Source organism: Chinchilla lanigera, unplaced genomic scaffold (genome assembly GCF_000276665.1).
Source record: "Chinchilla lanigera isolate Chin_1 unplaced genomic scaffold, ChiLan1.0 scaffold00081, whole genome shotgun sequence".
NCBI classification, from domain to species: Eukaryota; Metazoa; Chordata; class Mammalia; order Rodentia; family Chinchillidae; genus Chinchilla; species Chinchilla lanigera.
The window spans coordinates 5,633,991-5,659,897 of NW_004955482.1; the positions used below are offsets into that span (position 1 = coordinate 5,633,991).

The 25,907-nt window shown below is 43.3% G+C and overlaps 1 protein-coding gene across 11 annotated transcripts in view; it reads left to right on the forward strand.

The window, feature by feature from the left end:
- Positions 1 to 25,907, forward strand: part of Mphosph9 (M-phase phosphoprotein 9) — a 60,163-nt gene that overhangs the window by 27,435 nt on the left and 6,821 nt on the right. For 10 of the 11 annotated variants that reach the window (XM_005403051.2, XM_013503560.1, XM_013503564.1 and 7 more), the window contains 8 exons: positions 1,109 to 1,196; positions 3,076 to 3,291; positions 14,599 to 14,646; positions 15,677 to 15,741; positions 16,557 to 16,658; positions 21,677 to 21,811; positions 23,299 to 23,474; positions 24,685 to 24,831. In XM_005403051.2, the coding sequence (XP_005403108.1) occupies positions 1,109 to 1,196; positions 3,076 to 3,291; positions 14,599 to 14,646; positions 15,677 to 15,741; positions 16,557 to 16,658; positions 21,677 to 21,811; positions 23,299 to 23,474; positions 24,685 to 24,831 (977 nt within the window). The remainder of the gene's footprint in view (positions 1 to 1,108; positions 1,197 to 3,075; positions 3,292 to 14,598; positions 14,647 to 15,676; positions 15,742 to 16,556; positions 16,659 to 21,676; positions 21,812 to 23,298; positions 23,475 to 24,684; positions 24,832 to 25,907) is intronic. The other variant, XM_005403052.2, reaches the window with a different exon arrangement.

The window sequence follows — 25,907 nt, forward strand, 5'->3', positions numbered from 1 at the left end:
AATTTTAAATTTTTGGATTTTTGTTTGTATTTTTGAGACAGAATATTGCTATTCTCAGTGATCCTACTCCCGCAGCCTCCCAAGTGCTGGGATTACAAGTGTGCACCACCATGCCTAGCTTTTTAAAAATTTTAATTTTAACCACAACACAACTTACCATTTTTAAGTGTGTAGTCCAGTGGCTTAAGTGTAATTCACACTGTTGTGCAGCCATCACTCCTGCCATGTCCAGAATCATTTTCATTTTGCAAAACTGAAATTCTCTACTCATTGAACATAACGTCCTGTTACCCTTTTCCCCAGTCCCTGGCAACCACTGTTGTACTTTCTGTCACTGTAATTTTTATTTTTTTTCTTTTGAGATGAGGTCTGTCTATGTAGTGCAGGCTGGCCTTGAACTTGCTTCTATATCTCAGGCTGGCCTTGAACTCATGGCAATCCTTCTGTCTCAGCCTCCCAAGTGCTGAGATTACAGGCATATGTCACCACATCCAGCCTGTCTCTGTAAATTTGACTGCTAACATAAGTAGAATTGTACAGTATTTGTCTTTCTGTAACTGACTTAATCTCAGTCAACATTAATGTTACAGCATATATCAGAATTGTAAGATTCAATCCAATATATATATTTTTATCAGCTGAAAGACATTTGTACTGCTTCCATGTTTTGCCTGTTGTGCAGAATGCTACTGGGAACATGAGTATTTAAATATCTGTTCAAACTATACTTTTTTCAATAAATTTATTTTAAAATTATTATTATTATTTGGTGCTAGGGACTGAAGCAGGGCCTCACGCATATTGGGCATATGCTTTGCCACTGAGCTACACCCCCACCCCATTTAATATTTTTTAGGGATCTTTTCATGTCATTATTTTAGCCTGTTATTTTCTCCAGATACTAGAATATCATACAGTTCTTTGGGATATATTTTACTAAAATGGCATCTTGGTTTTAACTAACACTGGAGATTAGTTGTATATTATGTATTGGTGGATCAGTTAGATTTATGTAATACTATTTTTTAAAATTCTTTTGGTTTTTTATGTAGTACTTTTAAGATAAATTATTTTACTTTCTAATTGAAAGTATACCTGTGGCTTTTAGATGTGACCAGCTAGATAGTGCTTTGACTGAAGCTACTGGTCATGTGAGGACATTGGAAAATAAGAACAACTTACTGGAAGTAGAAGTGGTAAGTTCTCTTTTTCTGGCTTTTTATTGTAGTGATTTAATGACTAAAAAAATCTTTTTTGTAATCCCAGCACTCGGGAGGCTGAGGCAGGAGGATCCTTGCAAGTTCCAGGCCAGCCTGCGCTACAAAGTGAGCTCAAGGCCATCCTGAACTGTATAGTGAGGCCCTGTCTCAAAAAGACCAAAAAAAAAAAAAAAAAAAAAAATCTTTTTTATCAACTGAACCTGAGGGACTCATTTTATGATAATATTTTCTAAAGGATCTCTTACTAAGTAGGTTTGTATTTCATTACTGCTGGCTTTATGTGATACTATAAGCCATAAACCCTTTGAAACATTTTTGTCAGGCTAAACCTGGACTAGCAACCAAGACCACCAGGACAGGCAAGATCGAAGCAGACAGCGATATCTTTTTTTTTGGTTTGGTACCGGCAGTTGAACTCATGACCTCAGGCTTGCCAGGCAAGCACTTATGCCACTGAGCTATATCCCCGGCTCCCAGCGATATCTTTATTTCACGTTGGATGCAACCTGACCAAGGGTGAGAAAGCTGTTGGCATTGAGCAGAAGAAGGGGGCCTCTTTTATAGACTATTTTAGGTATGGGAGGGGGAAGTTCCACTGAGGAAGGTGGAAAATTTAAGTTTCTCAGGGGTGATTGGTGGGTCTGGTGCCTCCGGGGGAGGGAAGTCAGGAGGACATCGGCATATTACTGATTTACAGTGTGGTGTTCTATAGACTTACAATGTTTCCTGTAAGCCTGAGAACTAGGCCTGGGAACCATCCTGATAAACAGGTTTACTTTAGTCTCTTGAGCCGAGTGAGGGGCTTTCTGTTTGAGCAGACTGCTTGTCTGTTGGAGTTTTTCTCTTCAAGTTGGGCAGGGTACAGTGTGAGAGACCTAACAATTTTGTTTACTTTTTAATATAATTTGCATATCATAAAACTCATCCTTTCAAAGTATGTAATTCAGCATTTAATAAATTGAGTGTATAACTATTACCACCATCAATTGTAGAACATTTTCCTCAGTCAGAAAGGAATTCCAACTCAGGGTGGTTACACACACCTGTAATCCTAGCTACTTGGAGGCTGAATCAGGAGGACTAGCTTGAACAGTTTAGTGAGTCCCTGTTTCAAAATAAAATTTTAAAAAGAGCCAAGTATGTATATTTGATGCTTTTTTCAGTTATCTTTGTCTCCTACTAAACTGTAAACTTTATGACGTTAGGGGTTATTTACTCTGTTGTTAATCCTAACATTTTTGTTTTCTTTTATTTTGAGATGGGGTCTTGCTGTGTTTTCCAGCCTTGTCCCATCCTTCTGAGCTGAAGTGATCCTCCTGCCTCAGCCTCCCAAATAGCTGAGACTGCTGGCATGCCACCTTGCCCAGCTTCAGTCTTAAATTTATAGCACCCTAGTGCCTGGCACCTTGTGGGTATTCTAGAAATAATTGTTGGATAAATTTTAACATACCAGATACGTTTTGAATTTTCTGTTTTTATAGTGAGAGAATAGGGTAAGAAATGATTCCCCTCCAAATATTAATATTGGGTAACAAATTCCAGCTCTACTTTCAGGATAATTTCTCTCATAGCTGTGCTGATTTTTTTTTTTTTCTCATAAGGTGATCCCTAGGTGCTATATTAGGTTAGTGAGTCCTAGAATCATAGGACCTGTGACCCTAGTTTTCTCTGTCATAATTTCAAGGAGTTATTCTGATAGTATAATTCTTTCTAGACTCTCCATCCCAGGATAAATTGAAGTGTTAAGTTTGCTTATTTCTATTTGTATGCTTTCTTTTGGAATGGTAATGTCCATAAATTATTGTGACATCTGCTTTTTCATTTAAAACCTGTTGTCTTTGTCTTTATTTTGTAGAATGATTTGAGAGAACGCTTCAATGCAGCCAGCAGTACCTCCAAAATTTTGCAGGAACGAATTGAAGAAATGAGAACAAGCAATAAAGAAAAAGATAATACCATCATTCGACTAAAATCTAGACTGCACGATTTAGAAGCAGCTTTTGAGAATGCGTACAAACTCTCCGATGATAAAGAAGCTCGGCTAAAACAAGAAAGCAAAATGTTTCACGATGTAAGTAACAAATAATAGGAACTTGGAGGCTTTGTGCCCTTGTAAGCTGTGATACTCTTTTCAGGTAAATTTTGGTTTTAGGTGCTTTTGCTGTAGCCACAGATACACCCTCTGCATGGAGGTGGTTGGGGCTTAGCTTGCAGCAGGAGTCAGAACCTCAGAAGCCTGGCCTTGGTCTGTCCTTTTCTGTCTCTAGCAGGTCACTGTTTGAGCTATTATGCTATCTGTCTGTGTTTCTGGCAGGGTAAAATGCTATGAACCAGCTTTAGAGCAGGTTTGATTGCTTCTTTCACTTTAGTTTAATTTCACTTAAAATTTGGATGTGTATGACATTAATGCTGAATTAGGTTCTAGGTTATATACTTTTCCTAAGTTTTCCTTAGTCTTTTCATATTGTTTATTATAGGACATAAATAGGGGATATAGCTTAGTGGCACGAGTGCCTGCCTGGCAAGTGCAAGGTCCTGAGTTCAATTCCCAATACCAAAAAAAAAAAGTGAAAACATAAATAATATCTGAATTATTTAGTTTTGCTAATTGTTTTTTTTTTTTTTTTTTTTTTTTGAGACAAGGTCTCGCTATGCAGCTCAGGCTGGCCTTGAACTGGCAATGACGGTCCTCCTGCCTCAGCTTCCTGAGTGCTGGCATTACAGGCGTGTGCCACCACACCTGGCCTGTTTTGTTTTTTGAGATAAGGTCTTGCTATGGATGTAGTTGAAGGCCAGCCTGTGTAGTCCAGGCTGGCCTCAAATTCATGGTAATCCTTCTGTCTCAGCCTCCCAAGTGTGGGGGTATAGATGTGCAACACTACACCTAGCTAGTCTTGACATTTTTTTACCTGGTAGCTTTAGATGTACTTCTTGTTCTTCTAGTTTTTCAAATTTATTTTCATGAATACAATTCATGTAAATGGCTATTCAAATCTCAAAACCAAGGCTAAGGGTGTGCTGTTCACTCCAGTCATTGTCCTCTGACTGCCTTCCAGAGATGCTGTTGTGAAGGACCGTGCTGGTATCATCTGCTCGTTGTGACCTATTTTTTCCTGCTTTCTAGAGATGCTGAAGATCTTGTCCTTATTCTGTGTGTTCTGACATTCCATAGTGATGTGTCTCAGTGCTTTATTCATTATTTTGCTGGCAACCTGAGGGATATTTTACTCTGGAGATTTTTTTTCTTGTTGTTCTTTTTAGATATTAGGGATTCAACCCAGCTCTTTTTCACTGAGCTACATCCCCAGCCCTTTTTATTTTTTTTGTTTTGAGACAGAGTCTTGCTAAATTGCTCAGACTGGCCGTAAATAAACTTGGAATTTTCCTGCCTCTGCCTGCCAGAGTTCTGGAATTAGAGACTGTCACTGTACCTCGCTATTATTAATGTTTTATATTTTAACATACCAGATACATTTTGAATGTTCTTAAACTGTATGTGAATTATATCATGTTGGACCCATTTTTTCCTCTAATATTGTTTCTGAGATGTGCTATATTGCTACATTTAGCTTTTATTTATTGGTTTCTTTTAAGTGTATTTGAGATATTTCAAGTATATAAAAAGGTACAAAGTATAATATAAAAGGCTGAGGTGGTGGTGCACACCTGTCATCCCAGCACTCAGGAGGCTATGAGGATTGTTGCAAGTTCTAGACCAGCCTGGGCTTGAGGCCAGCCTGAACTGCATGGTGAGACCCTGTTTCAAAAAGACAAAAAAAAAAAAAAAGAAGAATATAACAACATATGTAGACCTATCATCCATCTTAAGAAATACATATTATAGCTACATTTGAAGTTTCCCATGTACCCTTTTCTGATTATCTCTGCCTTTGTGGGAGTAACTGACTTAAATTTTGTGACTATAATTCCCATGTCTGTCTGTGATTCTAACTGTATGTAGCCAATGTTACTTCTTTGGCATGTCTTAAAACCTTTTACAAATATTATTTTGCTGCATTTAGTATTTGGCAGATTTTGTTTTTGTTTTGTGTCCACGCTGACCTTGAACTGTCAGTCCTCCTGCCTCAGCCTGCAGAATGTTGATGTCACAGTCACTTTTTTGTTACTGAGATGTAGTACCTGACACTCACATCTTAAGGAGAAAAGCTTTATTTTGGCTCACATTTTCATAGTCCACTGGCCCCAAGGCTGGACAACATGGCAAAAGGGCATAGCGGAGGAAATGCTGGTCACATCATGATGGCCAAGAAGCAGAGAGATAGGAAGAGACAAGGAGGGAGATATACCCTTCCACACCCCAGTGGCCCGCCTCTAACAAGGCCCCACCTGCCGACAGCAGCTAGAGTGCCCCTATAATCCAGTCACCTTTCATAAGCCCCACTAAACACATGAGGCTTTCATGGGAGGTTCCCATTGGAATCCTCATCATTCTGCCCCTGACCCCAGAGGACGCATGTGTGTCTCTTTATGTAAAATGCATTTCACTGCCTATGAGAACAAAGCTTTTAAGAGTTTCAGCATTGCTGAAAGTCCAAAGTTTTCTCTGAGACTGAAGATAAACTCTTAGGTGTGAACCCCTGTGAAAGTAAAAAAGGAAGTTAAACACTGCCAGCATAAAATGGCATAAAATAAATATTGCCATTTCACAAGGGAGGAACAGGAGGATAGAAAGAAATTGGACCAAAGCAATACCAAAACTCAGCAGGCCAAACATTAAATCCTGTAGTTCCTTGAACTGAGGACTCGCTGTTGCAAGTGTGTTCCTCAAGTGGCTTAGGTAGCCCTGTCCCTACAGCATTGCCATGGCTTTTCTCTTGGGGTTCTGCTCATTGCCTGCACCTTCTTCAGCAGATGTTTTGTGTTCTTGGTTTCTGTAACTTCCTGGGGTCTCTCCTTTTGGCTTTCTTCTCACAGCTTCATGCACTGGCCTCTCCACTGCCTAACCTCCCAGGTTTCCTTCTGAAGTCTGGGTGGAAACCTCCATGACCCCACAACTCTTGCATTTTGCATGGCTGTAAAACTAGTGCCACGTGGTAGACTCCATTATCTGTCACCCACTGAAGCACTGGCTGTGCCCCCTTGAATCATGGCAGCAGAAGCTTCTGAATAGTTGGTTGGCTGAGCTTCAGGGAAACTCTTCTCTATCTGGCCCTGAATGAGCTGTGTTCCCTGGGGCTGTTTTCTCAAAGCAGTCTTTGACTTTTACACTTGGTAGCCTGTGAGGAGTGAGGTTTTGCTGAATTCTGAGGTGGCCTCAAGACATCTTTTTGATTGTCCTGATGTAAAGTACTTGGCTTCTTAGTGTTTATCTTTTTAGCAACCAAGCTTTTGACTAAAACTTTATAGGAGCTTACTTTCTGGAAAAACTAAAAACTGTAGAAGTTATTCAGCTATGCTCTTTGCTCCTGATTCTCATTGTAGAGCTAGCTAAAAGCTGCCAACAGCCATGCCACAGCCTGAATATTGGGCTGTCCTGAAATTTCCTCTGCCAGATTTATTATTCTGGCCCCCTTAATCTCAGTCGCCTGCAAAGTCTTATGACATGAATGAAATTTAGACAATGCCAGGGGATGGGGGCTTGAAACAGGTCTTGCTATGCAGTGTAGTCATACAGCATTACCATTCCACATTTTTTTTATTTTATTTTATGTTTTTATTTTTATTTTTATTTTTTGGTACCAGGAATTGAACTCAGGACCTTGCGCTTGCTAGGCAGGCGCTTATGCCACTGAGCTATATCCCTGACCCTACATTGTGTTTTTAAACAGTCTGAAAATCCTGCACAGGGTCTAGGGGAAAGGAAATGTATGGCTGCTCTTGATGGGATGCAGCAAGGTTCTGCAACAGCTTGTGGGGCCAGAAGTAGTGCTGTGGCCAGTGTGGGGAATGCAGTCTCACATGAATGTATGTCTCGGAGCATGATGTCTGAGACATCAAACAGAAGTGTTAACCTCTCTACTAGATACTGCTAAGTGGTTCTCTGAAGTGGTTGTACCAGTTTATGTGCCTTGTTGGTAGGGTATGAGAATTCTTAGTTTTCTGGATTATTTCCAACATGTGGTATTGCCAGATCTCTTAATTTCTGTCAATATAATTAATACAGATATTATAGTTATCTCTTCTTGGTATGTACTTTGTTTTTTTACTTTGTGGCTTTTTTTTTTTTTTGGTTTTGTTTCTGGTACTGGAAATTGAACCCAGGGCCTTCATACCAAGCTACATCAATCCTTATTTCACTTTCTTTTTTCTTTTCCTTTCTTTCTCTCTTTTTTTTTTTTTTTTTGTCTTTTTGAGATAGGGTCTCACTGTGCAGTTCAGGCTAGTCTTGAGCTCATTATGTAGCCCAGGCTAGTCTCGAACTCACAGCATCCTCCTGCCTCATCCTCCCAAGTGCTGGGATTACAGGCGTGCACTACCATGCCTAGTGATCATTTTCTTTTTTGAGACTGGGTCTCACTAAATTGCTAAGTAGACCAGGCTCGGCTCAGATTTTCTGTCTCAGAAAGCTGTGATTACACACTTGTGCCATCTATTTGTGATACTTTTTTGTTTGTTTGTTTGTTTTTGGTTTTTCTCTAGTACCGGGAATCGAACTCATGACCTTGTGCTTGCCAGGCAGGCACTGTGCTGCTGAGCTAAATCCCCAGATCCTATTTGTGATACTTTTAAGGGGTTCCCTTCTTTTTTACGATGCTGAGGATCAAACCCAGAGTTCTATGCATGCTAAGCAAGTGCTTTACCACCTTCTGTACCCTCTTGGTTTTTTGGTACCAGGAATTGACTCAGGACCTTACACTTGCCAGGCAGGTGCTTGTGTGCTGAGCTACATCCCTGGCCCTGTTTTAGTACTTTTAAAAATGTGTGCTAGGAGTGGTGGGCTGTAATCCTAGCACTCAGGAGCCAAGGCAAGAGGATTGCAGTGAGTTTGAGCCCAGCCTGGGGTATATAGTGCATTCAAGACCAGCCTAAACTACAAAGTGTCTCAAAAAAAAAAAAGTAATTTTGCCTGGCTGGGCATGTAATTCAGTGGTGGACTACTTGCCAGGAGTGCATGAGGCTAGGAGTTTGATCATCAGCACGCACGCGCGCGCGCATGCGCGCGCGCACACACACACACACACAGAATTTATGACTCAGATTTGTTTCTTATATTATTGTCAGCTTGCCACCTTTCATGAAAAACTGCTTTTGATTAGAGTTATATTGGATTTATAGGTTAAATTGTAGACAGTTGAGCCTTCCAATGTCTTTCCATATATAACATGAACATGGCTTATATTTAAATAGAAATTTTAAATCTAAATATAAACCTTTATATTTAAATGTTAAAGTTGCCAAGCATGGTGTTATATACCTGTAATCTCAGCACTTGGGAGGCAGAGGCAGGAGAATCCCCTCAGCCAGCTTGGGCTACGTAATGAGTTCAAGTGTAGCCTAAACTCTATAGTGAGACCCTGTCTCAAGAAACCAAAATAAAAATAAAAGTTAAAGTCAAAGGTATTATAAAACTGTGGTTTGTGAGCATAATTTGTTCTAGAAAGATTCTTGTAATCCAAAGCACTGGTATATCAAAGTGAATTTTCAATAAGAAATAATGGAAACTCAGATGGTTTGTTCTACAACCCAAAAATACTCATATAAAAGTGATTACAATACTCATATATAATGCAAAATAATAAAGAAAATACAAAATATGAAAAAAACAATTAGGGCTAGGGATATAGCTCAGTGGCACAGCACCCGTCTGGCAAACAAATGCAAGGTCCTGAGTTCGATTCCTGGTACAAAAAAAAGTTAACCTGCACTTGCCTTTGAAAGCCTTCGTGGTGGGTGAGAAGGAGGAGAGGAGGGTTATTGTGCGGGAGAACTTTCACTACCCCTCGCGGAATCGCTGCTGTTGTCTCAATGGAATCTTTTTCTTATCCTGCAACTGTGAACAAGGAATTTATCCAGTGACGCTGGCTTGTGCCTCCTTTGGAGGATGCTGTGGGAATGTGACATTGCCCTGTCATTAAACAGATTCGGTGCTCCCACTGCTACAGCCTTGTTCGGGTGGTGCTTTTCTATAAAATTTTGTACTATTTCCCACATTTTACACATCTCCCTGATCTCATTAGCAGAACAAGTTGCAATCCAGACCTTTTATATCTCCCTGTAGGTCGTGTCTCGGTTACTTTTCTCTTGTTGCTGGGACAAAATATCTGACGCCAAAATTAAGGAAGGAAAGGTTTATTTCGCTTACAGTTTGTGGAGGTTTCAGTCCATATTTGGCAATTTACAAGGCAGAGTGGCACATGGCAGAGGGCTACAGCTGAGGGGGCAGAACACAGCAAAAGCAACAAACACGAAAGCCAGGAATGGCCTCAAGCACCCTTTTCCTCTCCCTTACATATGCAAACTATCCACCCCAGGGCGATGTAGCTCTCACACCCATAATCAAACTCTGAAAGCCTGCCCCATGGCCCCATGAGGCTTTGGGGGGGACACACAGACACAAACCATAACAGGTACCATAGTGAAGCATTTATTTTGTATTTAACTATATATTTCTAAATAATGGACTGATTTTATTTCTTGGAGGACAAAAAGTTTCACAGTATTGGAGGTGGAACCCAGGGCCTCTGCATGATAGGCAAGCCCTCCACACTGAGCTGTGTCTCCTGTCAAGTAGTTTGCCAGTGCTGGCCTCCAGTCTGTGATCGTCATGTCTCAGCTTCTTGAGTGGTTGGGATTACAGGCATGCGCCACCATGCTGGACACTTTCCAGATTGTTAACATTGTCTGTAATTATGGTGAATGAAAATTTTATGTCCTCTATATATCATTTGGCTAAGTGTAGAGCGCTGGCTGGTATGTAATTCCTTCAGATTGTGAAAACTTCTTCCCAGGGGCTGGGGATTTAGCTCAGCGGCAAAGCGCCTGCCTGGCAAGCGCAAGGTCGTGAGTTCGGTTCCCGGTACCGGAGAAAAAAACCAAAAAAAAAAAAAAAAAAAAACCAGCCAAAACTTCTTCCCAGTTTTCTATGTTGCCTATGAGACAATTGAGTCTCTTCCCTACCCCATGCCCGTGGCTTTTGTGGTATTTTTCCCTTCCTTTCCCACCTTAAGTTTCTTTTCTTCTTCTTTTTTTTTTTTGTCTTTTGGAGACAGGGTCTTGCTGTGCAGTTCAGGCTGGCCTTGAGCTCATTTTGTAGCCCAGGCTGGTCTCGAACTCACAGCCATCCTCCTGCCTCAGCTTCCCAAGTGCTGGGATTACAGGCATGGCCACTACGCCCAGCCAAGTTTCAAGCCTACAGAAAACCTGCAAGAATAATACAATGAAAGCCATGTATTCTTGGATTTATCAGATGTGACTATTTTACTAGGTTTGTTTCCTTTTTTTGATTGCACACATTTTTAACAACACAGATTATAGTACACCAAATCTAACTTCAATACAGTCAATACATTACAATTTATTTAGAATTTAAAGAGCTAATGACAAAAATCAGGGGAGGAAAGAGTATATAAGTTTATTTCATATACTTCAAGAACTAGTAAGTAGAATTTAGTAGGCTCATTTGTCCTGAAGGAGGCGCTGATCTGGAGGGGTGATGGCTCTGCTCAGGTAATCAGCTCTTCGGGATTTCTGAGGTTGCAGGGCCATCTATCTGCCTGTGCAAGTGGACATGCTGCGCCCACCCCTTCCCTCAGGAGCCGGGCTTCCTACGATCCGTAAAAACAGTGGATGGAACAGCTGAAATTTGTGCCTTTCTTTCTGGCTTCTGGGTAGTTACCTTCTCCTGGACTGGTCAGCCCCATCAAGGCTGCTTCAGTCCAAGCTTAGGTCCGAACTTGCTGAACCTCTGTTTCCAGGGAGAATTTGCCCACTGGGAGAGAGGAATGGCGGCAGCAGTGGGTGCGGCTTCCCCAGCTCCATCTAAATTTCCTCCTGGGTAGCTGGTGATTCAACCACCTGTCTTCCTCCCTGAGTCACCAGAGCTCGCGCTGCACTCTGACCCCTGCAGCAGCCTGAGCTCGAGTCTTGCTTTCTGACGTTCAGAGAGACACACTTTTTTCTCTTGGATGCTGGGGACTAAGAGACCACACGCCTTCTAAGCACACACTCTGCCACTGAATGACACCTCCAACCTGCTGAACTATTTCAGAGTAAATGATAAACACTCTGATAATTTGCCTTTGTGTCTCCCACAATTATTTCCTGAGAATATCCTCAGGAAATTTAACATTGATAAAGTACCAGTATCTAATATAGTCTATATTTATATTACCTCAGTTGTCTAAATAAGGTCCTTAACAGATATTTTGTGTTTTGCTTTTTAACCTAGGTTTGAATCAAGGAGTACATATTGCATTTAATAATCATGTTTCATTCTTTCTACTTTTTTTTTTTTTCTTTTCCATACTGAGGATTGAGCCGGGTATGGTGGCACACACCTGTAATTCCAGCACTCGGGAGGTTGAGGCAGGTGGATCGCTGTGAGTTCTTGACCAGCTTAGGCTACATAGTGAGTTCAAGGTCAGCCTGAACTGCAGAGTGAGACCTTGTTTCAAAAAAAGAAGTCCAAAACAGGATTGAACCCATGGCTTTCCCATTAAGCTATATCCCCAGTACCTTTTTTATTTTGTATCTTGAGATAGAGTCTTACTAAACTGCTAAATTGCCCAGGTTGGAGTGGAATTTGTGATTTTCTTGCCTCAGCCTCAAAAGTGCTGGGATTATAAGTATAATGCTGGATTATAGGGCCGCCACACCAGGCTAATAATGTTTCTTATTTCTTTTGAATAAGGATTTTGTTTTTTGAAGCAGGGTCTCGCTGTGTTGTTCAGGCTGACCTCCAACTCACTGTGTAGCCCAAGCTGGTCTCGTGATGTTCCTGCCTCAGCCTCCTGAGTGCTGGGATTACAGGTGTGCCCTACCATACCTGGCAACTTCTTGATTAATTTATCTCTATTTTCTGTACTCTGTTTGGAACTTTTGGCCAATAGATACTGTGTTACATGGGTTGATTCACTAAGACTTTTAGTTTTCCTTTTGGCCTGTTTGTTCTCTTTATTTGTTTGTTTATTTTTTGAGACAGTCTCACTATGTAGTTCAGGATAGCCATGAACTCACTATGTAGCCCAGGCTGGCCTCAAACTCATTTTTCTCCTGTCTCAGCCTCCTGAGTGCTGGATTTACAGATGTGTGCCACCATACCTGGCAGCTTGCTTGTTCTTGTGAGATAGGGTGGTTTTTTGTTTGTTTGTTTGTTTGTTTTTGTCTTTTTGACAATATTTATCTATGCTACTTTTTTTTTTTTGACACAGGGTCTCACTGTGCAGTTCAGGCTGACCTTCAGCTCACTTTGTAGCCCAGGCTGGTCTTGAACAGTCCTCCTGCCTCAGCCTCCCAAGTGCTGGCATTACAAGCGTGCGCCACCAAACCCGGCTGGCCTGCTTGTTCTTTATCTGCTGGTTTTAAATTTATTTCTTTCATTTTTAGTCATTTTTAGTTTCTAAGAATTCTTTTTTTCCTGATTTCTCATTTTTCATGATTTTTGTTCTTGTTTTCTGATTTTGAGGTATTAGTTATGGTTTCCTTCATTGATTTATCTAGTATTGTTTTGTTTGGTTTGTCTGTAAGACAGGATCTTACTATGTAGGCCAGGGTGACCTTGAGCTCAGGCTCAGCCTCCCGAGTGCTGGCATCACAAGCTTGTGCCACCATGCTGGGCTGATTTCTCTAGTGTGAATCTATTGTTCCTTCTTGTTAACCTTTGGTTTAAATGTCTGTTTTACACTGACTTCTATTCTTCCTATGTTGGTACTTTGACTACACTGTGCTTAAGGAACTTGGCCAGCACTCTGTGGTCAGGACTTTGCTTCACCCTGCCCACCTGTCACCATGGCTTCCAGCTGTGGCACCTCCCTCCCATCCGTGGTCCTCTGTCCCGGCCCTGATGTCGTAGTAGCCCATTCACCCTGCTAAGGCACTTTTGGTCCCCACCGCTTTTTTTTTTTTTGTCTTTTTGAGACAGTGGCTCAATATGCAGTTCAGGTTGGTCTTGAGCGCACTTTGTAGCCCAGGCTGGCCTTGAACTTGCAGCGATCCTCCTGCCTCAGCCTCCCGAGTGCTGGTATTGCAGGTGTGCACCACCATGCCCGGCTGACCGCTTTTGCTTTTATTTCTTTTTTTTTAATGGTACCACGAATTGAACTCAGGGCCTCATGCTTGCCAGGCAGGCACTGTGCTGCTGAGCTGTACCCCCAACCCTGTTTGCTTTTCTAAATGATCTTTTATTTAAATATCTTACTTGTTATGGATATCACTTTTATTTTCTCTTTGTTTTTTTCATAGTTAATTTATAGGATCTTCCGATAAAGAAGAGAAAATTTTATGATAATCTTTTTTAACTGGAAGTCTCAGTGTTTATATTTTTAAATTAGTGCTGTGGTGGCACATGCTTGTAATCCCAGCACTTGAGAGGCTGGAGGCTGATGCAGGAGGATCATTGCAAGTTCCAGATCAGCCTGGGCTACAAAGTGAGCTCAAGGCCAGCCTCAACTGCATAGGGAGACCCTGTCTCAAAAAGACAAAAAAACAAAACAAAACAAAACAAAACTTAAGTATATTACATTACTTATAATTCATTGATTATATCATATCATTATGCATTATATGATATCATCTAATAGATATTAATAGTATATTGCACTGTACTTGTATTCTGTAGAGCTAATTTAGCAAAACATAATATGTAGCAATTCAGGCCGGACATGGTGGTATATGCCTGTGATGCTAGCACTCTGGAGGAGGCTGAGGCAGGAGGATCACTGGGTTCAAGGTCATCTTGGGTTCCATAGTAAGCTCAAGGTCAGCCTGAACTATGTAGCAAGACCCTGTCTCAAAAAAAAAAAAAAAAAAGAAGTAATGTGTAACAATTAAAAAAGGGACAGTGTAAATAAATTTTAATCAGATAAACTACTTCAAGGGAATTGAATGATATTATTTTTACTATTTTTATTATTTTAATGCCTGGCATGGTGGCACACTCCTGTAATCCCACCACTTGGGAGGCTGAGGCAGGAAGATTATTGTGAGCTCTGAGGCCAGCCTGGGCTACATAGTGAGTGCAAGAACAGCCTACACTACATAGCAAGACCCTGTCTCACAAAAACAAAGAAAAAAATTGGAAGAATAATAACAGGAATGATCATATTATGCGTTGGCACATCAGTTATTGTGTGTTAGCGTCAGTTGTGGGCTAGCCTTTCCTTTTTATGACGCTGGTGTTTTTGAAGGGTGTGGGCAGTTGGTTTGGAGGCTGACCCTTGTCGTCATGTTTAATTTGTGGTGCAATTCTTTTTCCTTGTAGCTCTTAGGAGAGTACGAGTCCCTGGGGAAAGAACACGGACGAGTAAAGGTAAGGGACCGTGGCTCCTGCTCTGCATTTCGTGTGGGGACAAAAGCACTGGACCGAGGAGACCAGGCCCTCCTCCCCCACCCCCCGTAAACTGGACCACGTGTTCGTGGTGTCGTTGGTTCCCTTCTCAAGTCTCCGCACTATTTAACTCACAAGTTAGATTAGCTGATTCATTTAATAAGGTTCTTGAATGGTTAGTGAATTTAAGATGGATGGAGATTAAATTGTTTAAAAGAACATAAGGAACCACACAGATGCAATTAACTATGTAGTATGGCTTAAATATAAGTTCTTAGTTTCAAAGCCTTAGGCTTTTTGGGGGGCTGTATGAGCTTATTATGTTAGATTTCTCAATAAATAGTCTATTTGGGGACTAAGATTTGGATTGATGAAACCCTGTAATAACGCTGCGGGCGCGTGGGGCCCCTACACGTCTTTTAGCTGGCACACAGGCTTTGTGGCCGGCTGTGTAGAGCTGGTGGAAAGGGTTACTCAGCCAGACAACCAAAGGCTCTGGGATTCAGGAGTGAATCACATTGTCATCAGAGGTATTCTTCTTTCCTTCTGCCGAGCTGTTAATCAGATTTGTGGTCAAAATCTGAGTCTTAACAGTGGATTGTTCCTAACTAAGCAAAGCATAATGGGCTTTAGTATCTCACAGGGGACTTCAGTGAGTGACTTGTCCAGGCCTGTGTTTTGCCCTCTTGTTTTTTTCTTGTTATCTGTCCTGGCTCTGGTCAATCCCATGCTTGCTGAGTATCTGTTTAATTCGTAGCCAGCTGGTTTGGCCTTGGATTAGTATTGTTTTTTGTTTTTTTTTTTGAGATAGGGTCTCACTTTGTAGTTCAGGATGGCCTTGAATACTTGGTGATCCTTCTGCCTCAGCCTCCCAAGGTGTGCGCTGCCACACCCGGCTGTGTTGTGCATTTTGTTTTTGTTTCTTTTTATTTTTTTTTTTTTCATTTTGAATTAAGAGGATAGATAGGGATATGTATCTTGAGTTATCTGAATTTTCTCTTTATTTTCATAGGATGCACTAAATGCAACTGAAAACAAATTGCTTGATGCACATACTCAGATTTCTGACTTGAAAAGGTAAAGTTGTCTCACTAATAAGGAAATACCTCATTTTTTAAAAAGTGTTTGTATTAAGGGTGATAAAAAGAAAGTTTTTCTTTAGAATTTTAAAGCAGTGTAAGATCTAATTTTATCCTGATCTTCCACTGGCATGGACATGCATACATTGAATTTTAGCCAAAGGAGGTTTTTTTTAAGTTGTATGGTGCTGGAAGTAGATCCCAGGGGGCTTGTTCACTCTAGGCAAGCAGTCAACTGCTCCTCTCCTCCCGCTTACATCTCCAGCCCTGAAATTTTAAATGAGTAGACTGCATTGGTGGTTTTTGTTTTTGTTTTGTTTTTTGTCCTTTTGAGACAGGGTCTCCCTATGCAGTTGAGGCTGGCCTTGAGCTCACTTTGTAGCCCAGGCTGGCCTAGAACTTGCAATGATCCTCCGGCCTCAGCGTCCCAAGTGCTGGGATTACAGGCATGTGCCATCCTGCATTGGTGGTTGTGCCTTGGAGGTGTATATTTCCCCAAGCATTGTGTGTTTGCTCAGCATAGATAAAATCTGAATGATGTGTGATCACTGTAAAGAATTTTAAGAAGCTAAGGTGGGCATGGTGGTGCAGGCCTGTAATCCCGGCACTCAGGAGGCTGAGGCAGGAGGATTGTTGCGAGTTTGAGACCAGCCTCGGCTACAAAGTGAGCTCAAGGCCAGCCTGAACTGCATATCGAGACCCTGTCTCAAAAACAAAACAAAACGAAAAATATAAATAAATAAATAACTTTAGTTGCACTATATTTAAAATTTCTTGAAATATACGTAATTTATCACATTGCTTTTGAATTAGAACAATTTCGAAGCTTGAAGCTCAAGTGAAGCAAGTGGAGCGTGAAAGTGTGTTAAGTGTGCGTCAGAGCCCTAAGACCCCCGTGAGACCCTCGCATGCCAGGTAGGCCGTTTCATTTCATATCTGTAACACCAGAAGGTAGGTGCATGCTTATATTATTTTTTTATAATTATTTTTCTTTTTTGAGATGTGTAGTCCAGGTTGGTCTTTTGGTCTTTTTTTTGCACTGAGAGTCAAACTCATGGCCTTGCACTTACCAGGCAGGCACTGTGCCACTGAGCTGTATCCCTGGCCTATCCAGGTTGGTGTTGAACTCACTGCGTGACCTGCACTGGCCTTGAACTCATAGCAGTTCTCCTGCCTCACCCTCCTGAATGCCTTGGATTACAGGCGTGTACCACCACACCCGGCTCCTTATAGAATTTAGATGTATATAAAAAAAATTACTTAAAAAAAAAAAAATTACTATGCCTGGAGAGGTAGTACATGCCCATAATCCCAGCTACTCAGGAGGCTGAGGCAGGAGGATTACAAATTTGAGGCCAGCCTAGGCAATTTAGTGAAACCCTGAGCCAGAATAAAAAATAAAGGAATGAGGGTGCAGCTCAGTGGTAGAGCACTTTCTTGCATGCATTATGCCCTGGGTTCAGTCCTTCTACTGACAAATAAAATTGCCAGTGAAGCTACAGAGGCATTTGTATAAATGAAGAGAGCAGAATCAGACTGAGAACAAGGAAATTTGGAGCATATTTTGTTCTTGACTCTGCCTAGCTGTGGGACCTTAGATGAGTTGATTTACTTTTCTTTAGGAGCTCAGATTTGTTGTCCCTAAAAAGAAGGAAGATGGGCTAGAATATCTCAAAAGGTCTTTTAGTCCTAAAATTCAAACATTTTATTCCTGCACTGAGGAGAAGACCGGTGAAGATGGACCTGTGTTAGGGTGTATGTATTTTTCTTCTTATTTTAGCTTTGTTATAATCTGAGTTTGTTGTTGTTTTGTTTCTTTGTGTTGTGCCCATGTGTGTGTGCCCATGTGTGGATGTGGGGTACTAGGGTGACTCCACGGCCTCGTGCGTGATAAGCAAGTGCTCTGCGCTGCACTGCACCCCAGCCCTCAGAGCATTACTTTGATCCATCCACAGAGTGTTTTTCATTTTAGACTTACTTATGACACATCGCTTTGGTATAAAGGGTATTAGTAAGTAGATCATAATTTCTTTTTTTTTTTTTGTCTTTCTGAGACAGGGTCTCGCTATGCAGTTCAGGCTGACCTTGCATTCACTTTGTAGCCCAGGCTGGCCTTGAACTCACAACGATCCTGCTGCCTCAGCCTCCTGAGTGCTGGGATTACAGGAGTGCGCCACCACGCCCGGCTGCATAACTTCATAATATTGACATTTATTACAAAAGAATTAATTACTTTCTTGTTTTTTGGTTTTTTGCTTCTTTTGAAGCAGGGTCTTGCTGTGTAGTTTAGGCTATCCTTGATGCCAAGGTAATGCTCCTGCCTCAGCCTTCTGACTCCTGAGTGCTGGGATTACCGGTGTATGTCATTATGCCTGGCTAGAAAGAAATTATTTTAAATTATCATTTCTAAACTAAATTGTAATTATCAAGTGAGATATTTTTTCTAGATCTTTGTTAACTAATCTTAGTAGAGTATAGTGAATTCTTTTATTTAACAAAAAATTTGATGAATAACTGACATCGAATATTTGAGAGCCAGGTGTGGTGGCACAGGTCCATCATCCCAGCACTTGGGAGGCTAAGGATGGCTGCAAGTTCAAGGCCAGTCTGAACTACACAGTGAGACCTTGTCTCAAAAAAAAAAAAAAACAACAAAAGGAATATTTGAGAAAGTTTAAAAGAGGGTGAGAGCGCCGAAGGTGAGGGTCGGGGGAGGCTCTGGATGGCAGTGACGGGTAAGCAGAGAGCTTGGTGCGGAGCGCGGTTGCAGCGGAGGCTGTGTGGGGCTGAGGGACAAGGGTGCCCGCAGAGCGAGCCGGCGTACTTGAAGGTCCTAAGGGAGGCGCGTGGCCTGGACATTCCCACAAGAGGTAGAGTGGGCCCGTGAGATTGTGGTTTGACCACACATGGCTTTCCAGGCCGTGGTCAGGAGCTTGGGCCTTTTGAATCCATTTGGAATCTTTGCAGGTTGTCGTTCAGTAAAACGGTGTTCCTGGGGGTTTGCGTTTTCAGTGTTTCTGCCGGGAGGGAAGGAGGAAGAGAAGCGAAGCGTGGGAGCAGGGAGACTGGCCAGCGCTGGCAGCGCTGGGAGGAGCGCTAGTCCGGTAACCGCGGGGCAGAGGGCGAGGGCCTGGAGTGGTTCTGGAGGTGGAGTCCCGGAGTGGGAGCGGGCGTGGCTGGCCCGTGAGCAGGAGGGCTGCATCGCTCTTGCTTCTGTCCTGGATGTCTAAAGGTGCCATATGCATCAACCAGGGAAGACATGAGTTTTCTGTTGTGAATATTTTAAAGATTCTTATGGATTCTTTTTTTTTTTTTTTTTGAGACAGGGTCTCGGTACGCAGTTCAGGTTGGCTTTGAGCTCACTTTGTAGACCAGGCTGATCTTGAACTTGCAACGATCTTCCCACCTCAGCCTCCCGAGTGCTGGGATGACAGGCGTGTGCCGCCATGCCTGGCCTCTTATGGATTCTAAATGGAAATCAAATGGGCAATTAGAAACTTCAGTTTGGGGCTCAAAAATAACATCTCAGGCTAGGGTTACACATTTTGGAGTCACCTTACTACTATGGGATAGGATAGGAATTGAGGGTGTTTAGTGAGAAGCAGGCTCACCCACCTCCTCGTCTCCCCTTTGTGGTACTTAGGTTAAACCCACAGACTTCACACTGAGCTATGTTGCCAGTCTTTTTAAAAAGGAGAGCCCTGTTTTGAAGTTGAGTGGAGGAGTTGGTAAAGGGGCCTGAGAAAAATCTGTTAGAAAACTAGGAGGGTGTGAGTTGGAGGGGACTGAAAGCAGCTCCGTGGGGCCTGCAGGCCGACGGCTCGGAGAACAGCGTGGTGCTGGAGGAGCTGGGCCTCCTGGCCGTGAGGTGTGCGTGCGGTGGCAGCAGTGTGACGGCACAGGAAGTAGAGCGGGGCTGGCAATCCCGCCTGCACGGCCTGTCGCAAGCTGTGTGAGTAAAGAATGGTTTCTACAATTTGAAGTGCTTGGAACATAACACTTTATAACAAGGGAGCTGTAACACATCAAATGGCAGAGTTAATGCGTAAAGTGTACCCCAGGCGGTCTTACTCAGGCGTGTGTGGTCCGTAGCTGCTTTTGCAGGGCAACAGTCAACTTGGATACCCTGAGACAGACACTTTCAGACCCACAAAACTTAAAGTGTGTTCTGTCTGGTCCTTTAGAGAGAAAATTTGCCAGTTCCCCACCTAGCCTGTCAACATGGATTCACCTCAAGAACAAGCTGTGAGCCAGCGGTAGCGGTGCTTAACCTGTAATCCTGGCACTCCGGGAGGCTGAGGCAGGAGGACCATATGTTTGAGTCCAGCCTGTGCAGCTCAGTGACTAAGGGAGACCATGTCTCAAGGCAAAAAAAAGGGTGGTAAGGGACCCAAACCCCAAAGGAACAACAACGGAAACCTAGTCACAGAAGAAAGGGGCCGAGGGGAGAGGAGGCTGTCAGTCAGTCGTGATGTGGGAGGGTGTGCAGCCAGCTAGGTTCAGGGGTCCACTGCAGACAGCGGCCACGGAGCTGCACAGCTGGCTTCCGCTGTGGGTGGAGACAGGAAGTGAGATCACTGTGGCCTGGCAGGCTCAGGTAAGCGGAAGGAGTCGAGTGTGGTCTTGGAGCAGAGACAGGAAGCAGCGAAGCTGCAGAGCTGGTGACCAGGAAGGGACTGGCTGGCAGGCTGGCTCCTGTGGTGGTGCCGGAGCTGCAAGCAGAAGGGGGGCCTTGGAGTGTTGGCGTCTACACGGCTTGATCTCTGGTGATGACAGGCCCAACGGTGTCCTCAGGTGGACAGCTGAGGAGTCAAAGAGGCTCAGGCTTTGGGCAGAAGTCAAGCGCGGCTCCTAAATGGCATTAGATGTGGGGAAGACCAGATAGCAGTGCTCTAAATCTATTGAAGGGCCCAGAGCTGATGGGGACTGGGACCCTCAGGCCAGCAGGGCTTTCCTGAAAACATGGAGGACACAGCAGTCTAGAACTGTGCTGCTGACAGCACACAGCCGAAAGGTGGCTCTAGAGGGTCCCTGGCCACTGTTGGGGGCTTCAGTAGCAGCCCATGACTGTGGCTGCGGTGCTGGACAGTGCAGAGCGAGAGTATTTCTAGTTTTACAGAAAATTCCATTGAAGGGTGCTGATCTGAAGGAACAAGAACGCAACCCTGGGGGCTGGGGATTTAGCTCAGCGGCAAAAGCGCCTGCTTGGCAAGCGCAAGGTCGTGAGTTCGGTTCCCGGTACCGGAGAAAACCCCCCCCCCAAAAAAAAAGAACGCAACCCTGCTTCCTCTCTGTCCCCTGAGCACCTCCATTAAGGGAGGAAAAGGGAACATAGGGCACTAGGAGGCAGCCGATGGCTGGGGAGAGCTGTGAGTACCAGGCCTTTTTTTTTTTAAGGCAAGGTCTTCCTATGTAGTTTAGGCTTCCCTTGCCTTTTTTTTTTTGTCTTTTTTTTTTGAGACAGGGTCTCTCTATGCAGTTCAGGCTGGCCTTGAGCTCACTTTGTAGCCCAGGCTGGTCTCGAACTTGCAACAATCCTCCTGCCTCAGCCTCCTGAGTGCTGGAATTACAGGCATGCACACCACACCTGGCAAGTACTGGATCTTGATAGCAATTTGGGAATATTCAGAAGCAACAGAAACCAAAAATAATGGCTCAGGGGCTGGGGATTTAGCTCAGTGGCAAAAGCGCCTGCCTGGCAAGCGCAAGGCCGTGAGTTCGGTTCCCGGTACCGGAGAAAAACCAAAAAAAAAAAAAAAAAAAAAAAAAAAAAACAAAAATAATGGCTCAGTTCAGTCTTAAAAGTGTAAAATAGAATTCACCTAACATAGATTACTGCCTCTGATTTTTGATTCACCATGCAAATATGTACATACTACCTGTGAGCAGGTCTATACTGAAGCGCAAGACCAGAATGTTTCTCATTCCAACAGCACGCTGGCAACCTCAGACGTCAGCAGGCGGAAGTGGCTGATCCCAGGCGCAGAGTATTCTATCTTCACCGGCCAGCCACTGGCTGCCCAGGACAAAAAGGTGGAGGACCCTTGGGAGGGGACCAGTGGTCCTGGGTAAGATGGCCACCGAGGGTCCTGGCTTGGAGTGTTCTGCTTTCTTAGTGGTTCAGGTGCCTTGAATGTCCCGAAAGACAGAGAAAGCCATCTCTTTTTTGTTTCATTTTATGTTTTACAGTGCTGGAGATAAACCCACGGTCTTGAGCGTGCTAGGCTGGTTCTCTACCACAGAGCCTCATCCCCATCCCAGAGCTGTCTTTGGTTCTTTAATGTCTTTATTTTGAGGACTTTTTTTTTTAATGGGGCTTGGGATTGAATGTGGGGCCTTTGCATTGAGGAACATTCTCACCTTCAACCCCCTTTTTAAAAATACATTTTCTTAAACAAAACAAAACAAAACAAAACAGTAAAAATATATTTTCTTTTGAGATGAAGTCTTGCTAAGTTCTCCAGGCTGGGTTTGAATTGTTGATTCTCCTATTTCAGCCTCCCAGAGTGCTGGGATTACAGGCACACATTGCTGTGTCCAGCCTGGGATGTTCTATTTTACTTTAAGACGCGAATGGGTTTTGGATCTTCTACTTGGGTGGGTTCTCCGAGCATTCTTGCCTGTCCTCAGAAGCACAGTGTGGCTCACAGTTAAGGCAACATAATGATCCTCTCCCGAGGGTACCCTGAGGCCCTGTGATAAGCTCAGCCCTGTGCTCCAGGGTTCCATACAAATAGAATATTTCTGGCTGGGTGTGGTGGTGCATGCCTGTAATCCTAGCATTTAAGAGGCTGAGGCAGGAGGATAACCATGAATTGAAGGCCAGCCTGAACTACATAGTGAGACCCTGTCTCAAAAAAAAAAAAAAAAAAAACCGAACAAAAACAACAAACCAACAAATATAATATGGTAGGATATTAAAAGGACTGGGAAGCACTGATTTCCTGTCTGCAGGTTCAGTTTTAATTATTTGCATGTAAAGCATACATACTCACTGTGGAATATTGTCAACTCTCCTGATAGTTCCCTCACAATCCTTGTAAACTGTGTCTTCGTTGGGCGCTTGGTGTAACATCACCAAGGACTGGGTGGCTTGAACAGCACTTTATTTGGAGGCCGCAAGGCAGGATCACTGTGCCAGCACCGTCAGAGTCTTACAGAGGAGCCGCTCCCCAAGTGTGTCCTAACGCGGCCTGTCCCTGGCGTGTGGCAGAGAGAGCACGCTGATGGTTCTTGTCCTGCTTTTCTTCTTTTGATGTACTGGGAGTGAAGCTCAGGAGCACTTTATCACTGAGCTACATCCCAGCCCCACTTTTTTAAAAACTTTGAAACAGGGTCTTGCTAAGCGGCCCAAGTAGTCGTGAATTTGTACTTTTCCTGCCTTTTCTTTTTAAATAAGGACGGGGGCTTCACTCTGATAGCCCTGCTCCATCCTGCTCACTCCCCAGTGCCCCGCCTCTGAGTCCCATCACCTAAGGGTAGGGCTTTCATTTGTACATGTGGCGGGCAGAACTCATTCAGTGAGCTGCACTTACAATTATAATTGTTGTTTAAGGTGCCATTCTCCTCTGGAAAAGGATTTTTCCCCTGGAAGTTCACCAAAAAGCTTATCGATTAAAAAACAAAGAGAGACCTCAGATATACCAGTCACGAAAGCTTTAAAAGAACTTGATGAAGAAAAAATATTTAAAAATTGGGGGACACAGACAGAGAAAGAGGATGCCTCAAGAAGTAAGTATTTACTTTATTCCTTCTTTTGTATAGACAGAGGAATCTTCTCTCCTCCCCCATTTATATTACCTCTTAAAAATTCAATTTCTCAGGTAATGCGGTGCAGTTTAATTTGTGATACTGCTGCTCTAGCCCATTTCATAGATAATTGAATCCCCTGCTGAATAATTTATTACAGTCCTGGCATAACATGTACCTTTTATACAAAGCAAATTGCATATTACATTGATTATTAAAAAGCCTTCCATAGCATTCTTAAGGATATTTGAAAAATGTTTACCTCAGCTCGTCCTTCTTATGACAAATTCCTGGTGTTCCTAAAGTGGGGTGTTAACAGGTCCCGTGCCTCTCCCCTCGGCCCTTGAGCATCTGCAGAGAGGACAGGGCGCGTCTCAGGGCCGTCTCCCAGGCCCCGTCAGCTCCTTGTCTCTCTTCACTGCCTCCCCTGCTTCTCGTTCCACTTCGAGTCCTTCCCTCGCATCTCTGGGGTTGCAGCTACACAGTGGAGTCTCCTAGTAAATAAATTAGTAACCTGCTTCCTAAAATACACTCCTGACAAATCACCTTCAATGCTTTGAATGTAAACAGGAAGCCAGTGTGAATTCATTATAAACTCCCACATTTTCCTTCATCGAGCATTTTTATCTTCATAATGTGCATTTGCAAATAATGACTACACCCTCAATGACGAGAAGAAATGCTTTGAGCCAGGTGTGGTGGTGCATGCTTGTAACCCCAGCACTCTGGCTGAAGCAAGAGGAGTTCACATCCAGTTTTAATATTTTAGCAAGACCTCATCAAAACAAAAAATTTATAGAAGTTTGGCCACGAGGCTCAGTATGAAGGTCCTAGGCTTAATCCCCAGTGCCACCAAAAAAAAAAAAAAAAAAAAAACAACTTTATTAGCGCTGCCAGCTCACTGGCAGCGGCCAGGGCAGTGGAATAATCACCTACCTGGCAAGCTCAAGGTCCTGAGTTCAATTCCCAAAAAAAAAAAAAAAAAAAAAGCCTTCAGCAGAACCTTGTGTGGTGTGACATCTCTAATAAAGTCAGGTAACTGGGCTGGGGATATAGCTCAGCGGCACAGTGCCTGCCTGGCAAACACAAGGTCCTGAGTTCAACTGCTGATACCAAATAAATAAAGGCAGGTAACTGAAGCCAGGTTCGTTTTTATTTTTGTTTTGTTTTGTCTTGCATTTGCCCATTACAGAATTAGTGAATCCTCGGCAAACTGAATCTTCAGTCAATACAAGTTGTTCCCCAGAGAAATGGGCCCCGCAGAGACAAAAGAGACAGAATTCTGCCTCCCAGAGATCATCATCTTTGCCGCCTTCAAATCGCAAAGCCAGCGTTCCATGTAAGAGTTGCATGCTTGTCTGCAGAGCTGGGGAGCAGTGGGTGCTCCCCGCACACGCTCTCCCGTTTCTCCCCAGCCCCTGGTCTTGCAGCCTTGAGCACATGCCCCTAAACACACCCGTTCTCCTTGCTCCCTCAGAAAGACTGATTGCACAGCTGCTACAAACATAAAAAGTCTCAAAAGCCAGACATTTTTGTGTGTCTAGTAAATTGCTTGCAGGTAAAACCACTTCAGAGTTTTTGAGAGTAGACAGCTACCAATTACACATTAATTCAGACCGTTCATGCCAGTCAGAAAAGAGAAGATGCTTCTACACATTTCACCCCAGTTAGCATCAGCCGCCTTTTCTCTTCAGTCAAGTCCAGGTTTGTTTTAAAGCACAAGCTTTCAATTTCTGTGTCTTCACTGTCCCATTTCAAAGCAATCTCGGAAATTCTGTCTTCTTTAAAATTTATTTATTTATTTATTGTCTTTTTGAGACAGGATCTCGCTATGCACTTCAGGCTGGCTTTGATTTCACTTTGTAGCCCAGACTGGCCTTGAACTTGCAGCGATCCTCCTGCCTCAGCCTCCCAAGTGCTGGGATTACAGGCGTGCACCACCCCGCCCGGCTTTTTAATTTATTTTTTGAGGTAGGGTCTCCGTGAAGTTCAGGGTGGCCTTGAACTCACTATGTAGACAAGGCTGGCCTTGAACTCACCGTGATCCTTCTGCGTCAGCCTCCCTAGTGCTGGGATTACAGGCGTGAACCGCCATGCATGGCATTTTTTTGTTTTGTTTTGTTTTTATTTTTTCGTGGATTCTAGGAGTGTTCGCTAGTGTACTGATGCTTCCATCTTATTTCCAGTCCACTTCTGAAATCCTGAAAAACCAGTTTTGAGTCTGGGTGGTGAAAGGAGTGTGGTACACTAAAACACTAGCAGGAGCTGGGCGTGGTGGTGCACGCCTGTAATCCCAGCACTCGGGAGGTGAGGCATGAAGATCGTTGCGAGTTCAAGACCAGCCTGGGCTACAAACTGAGCTCAAGGCCAGCCTGAACTGCATAGCGCGACCCTGTCTCAAAAAGACAAAAAAAA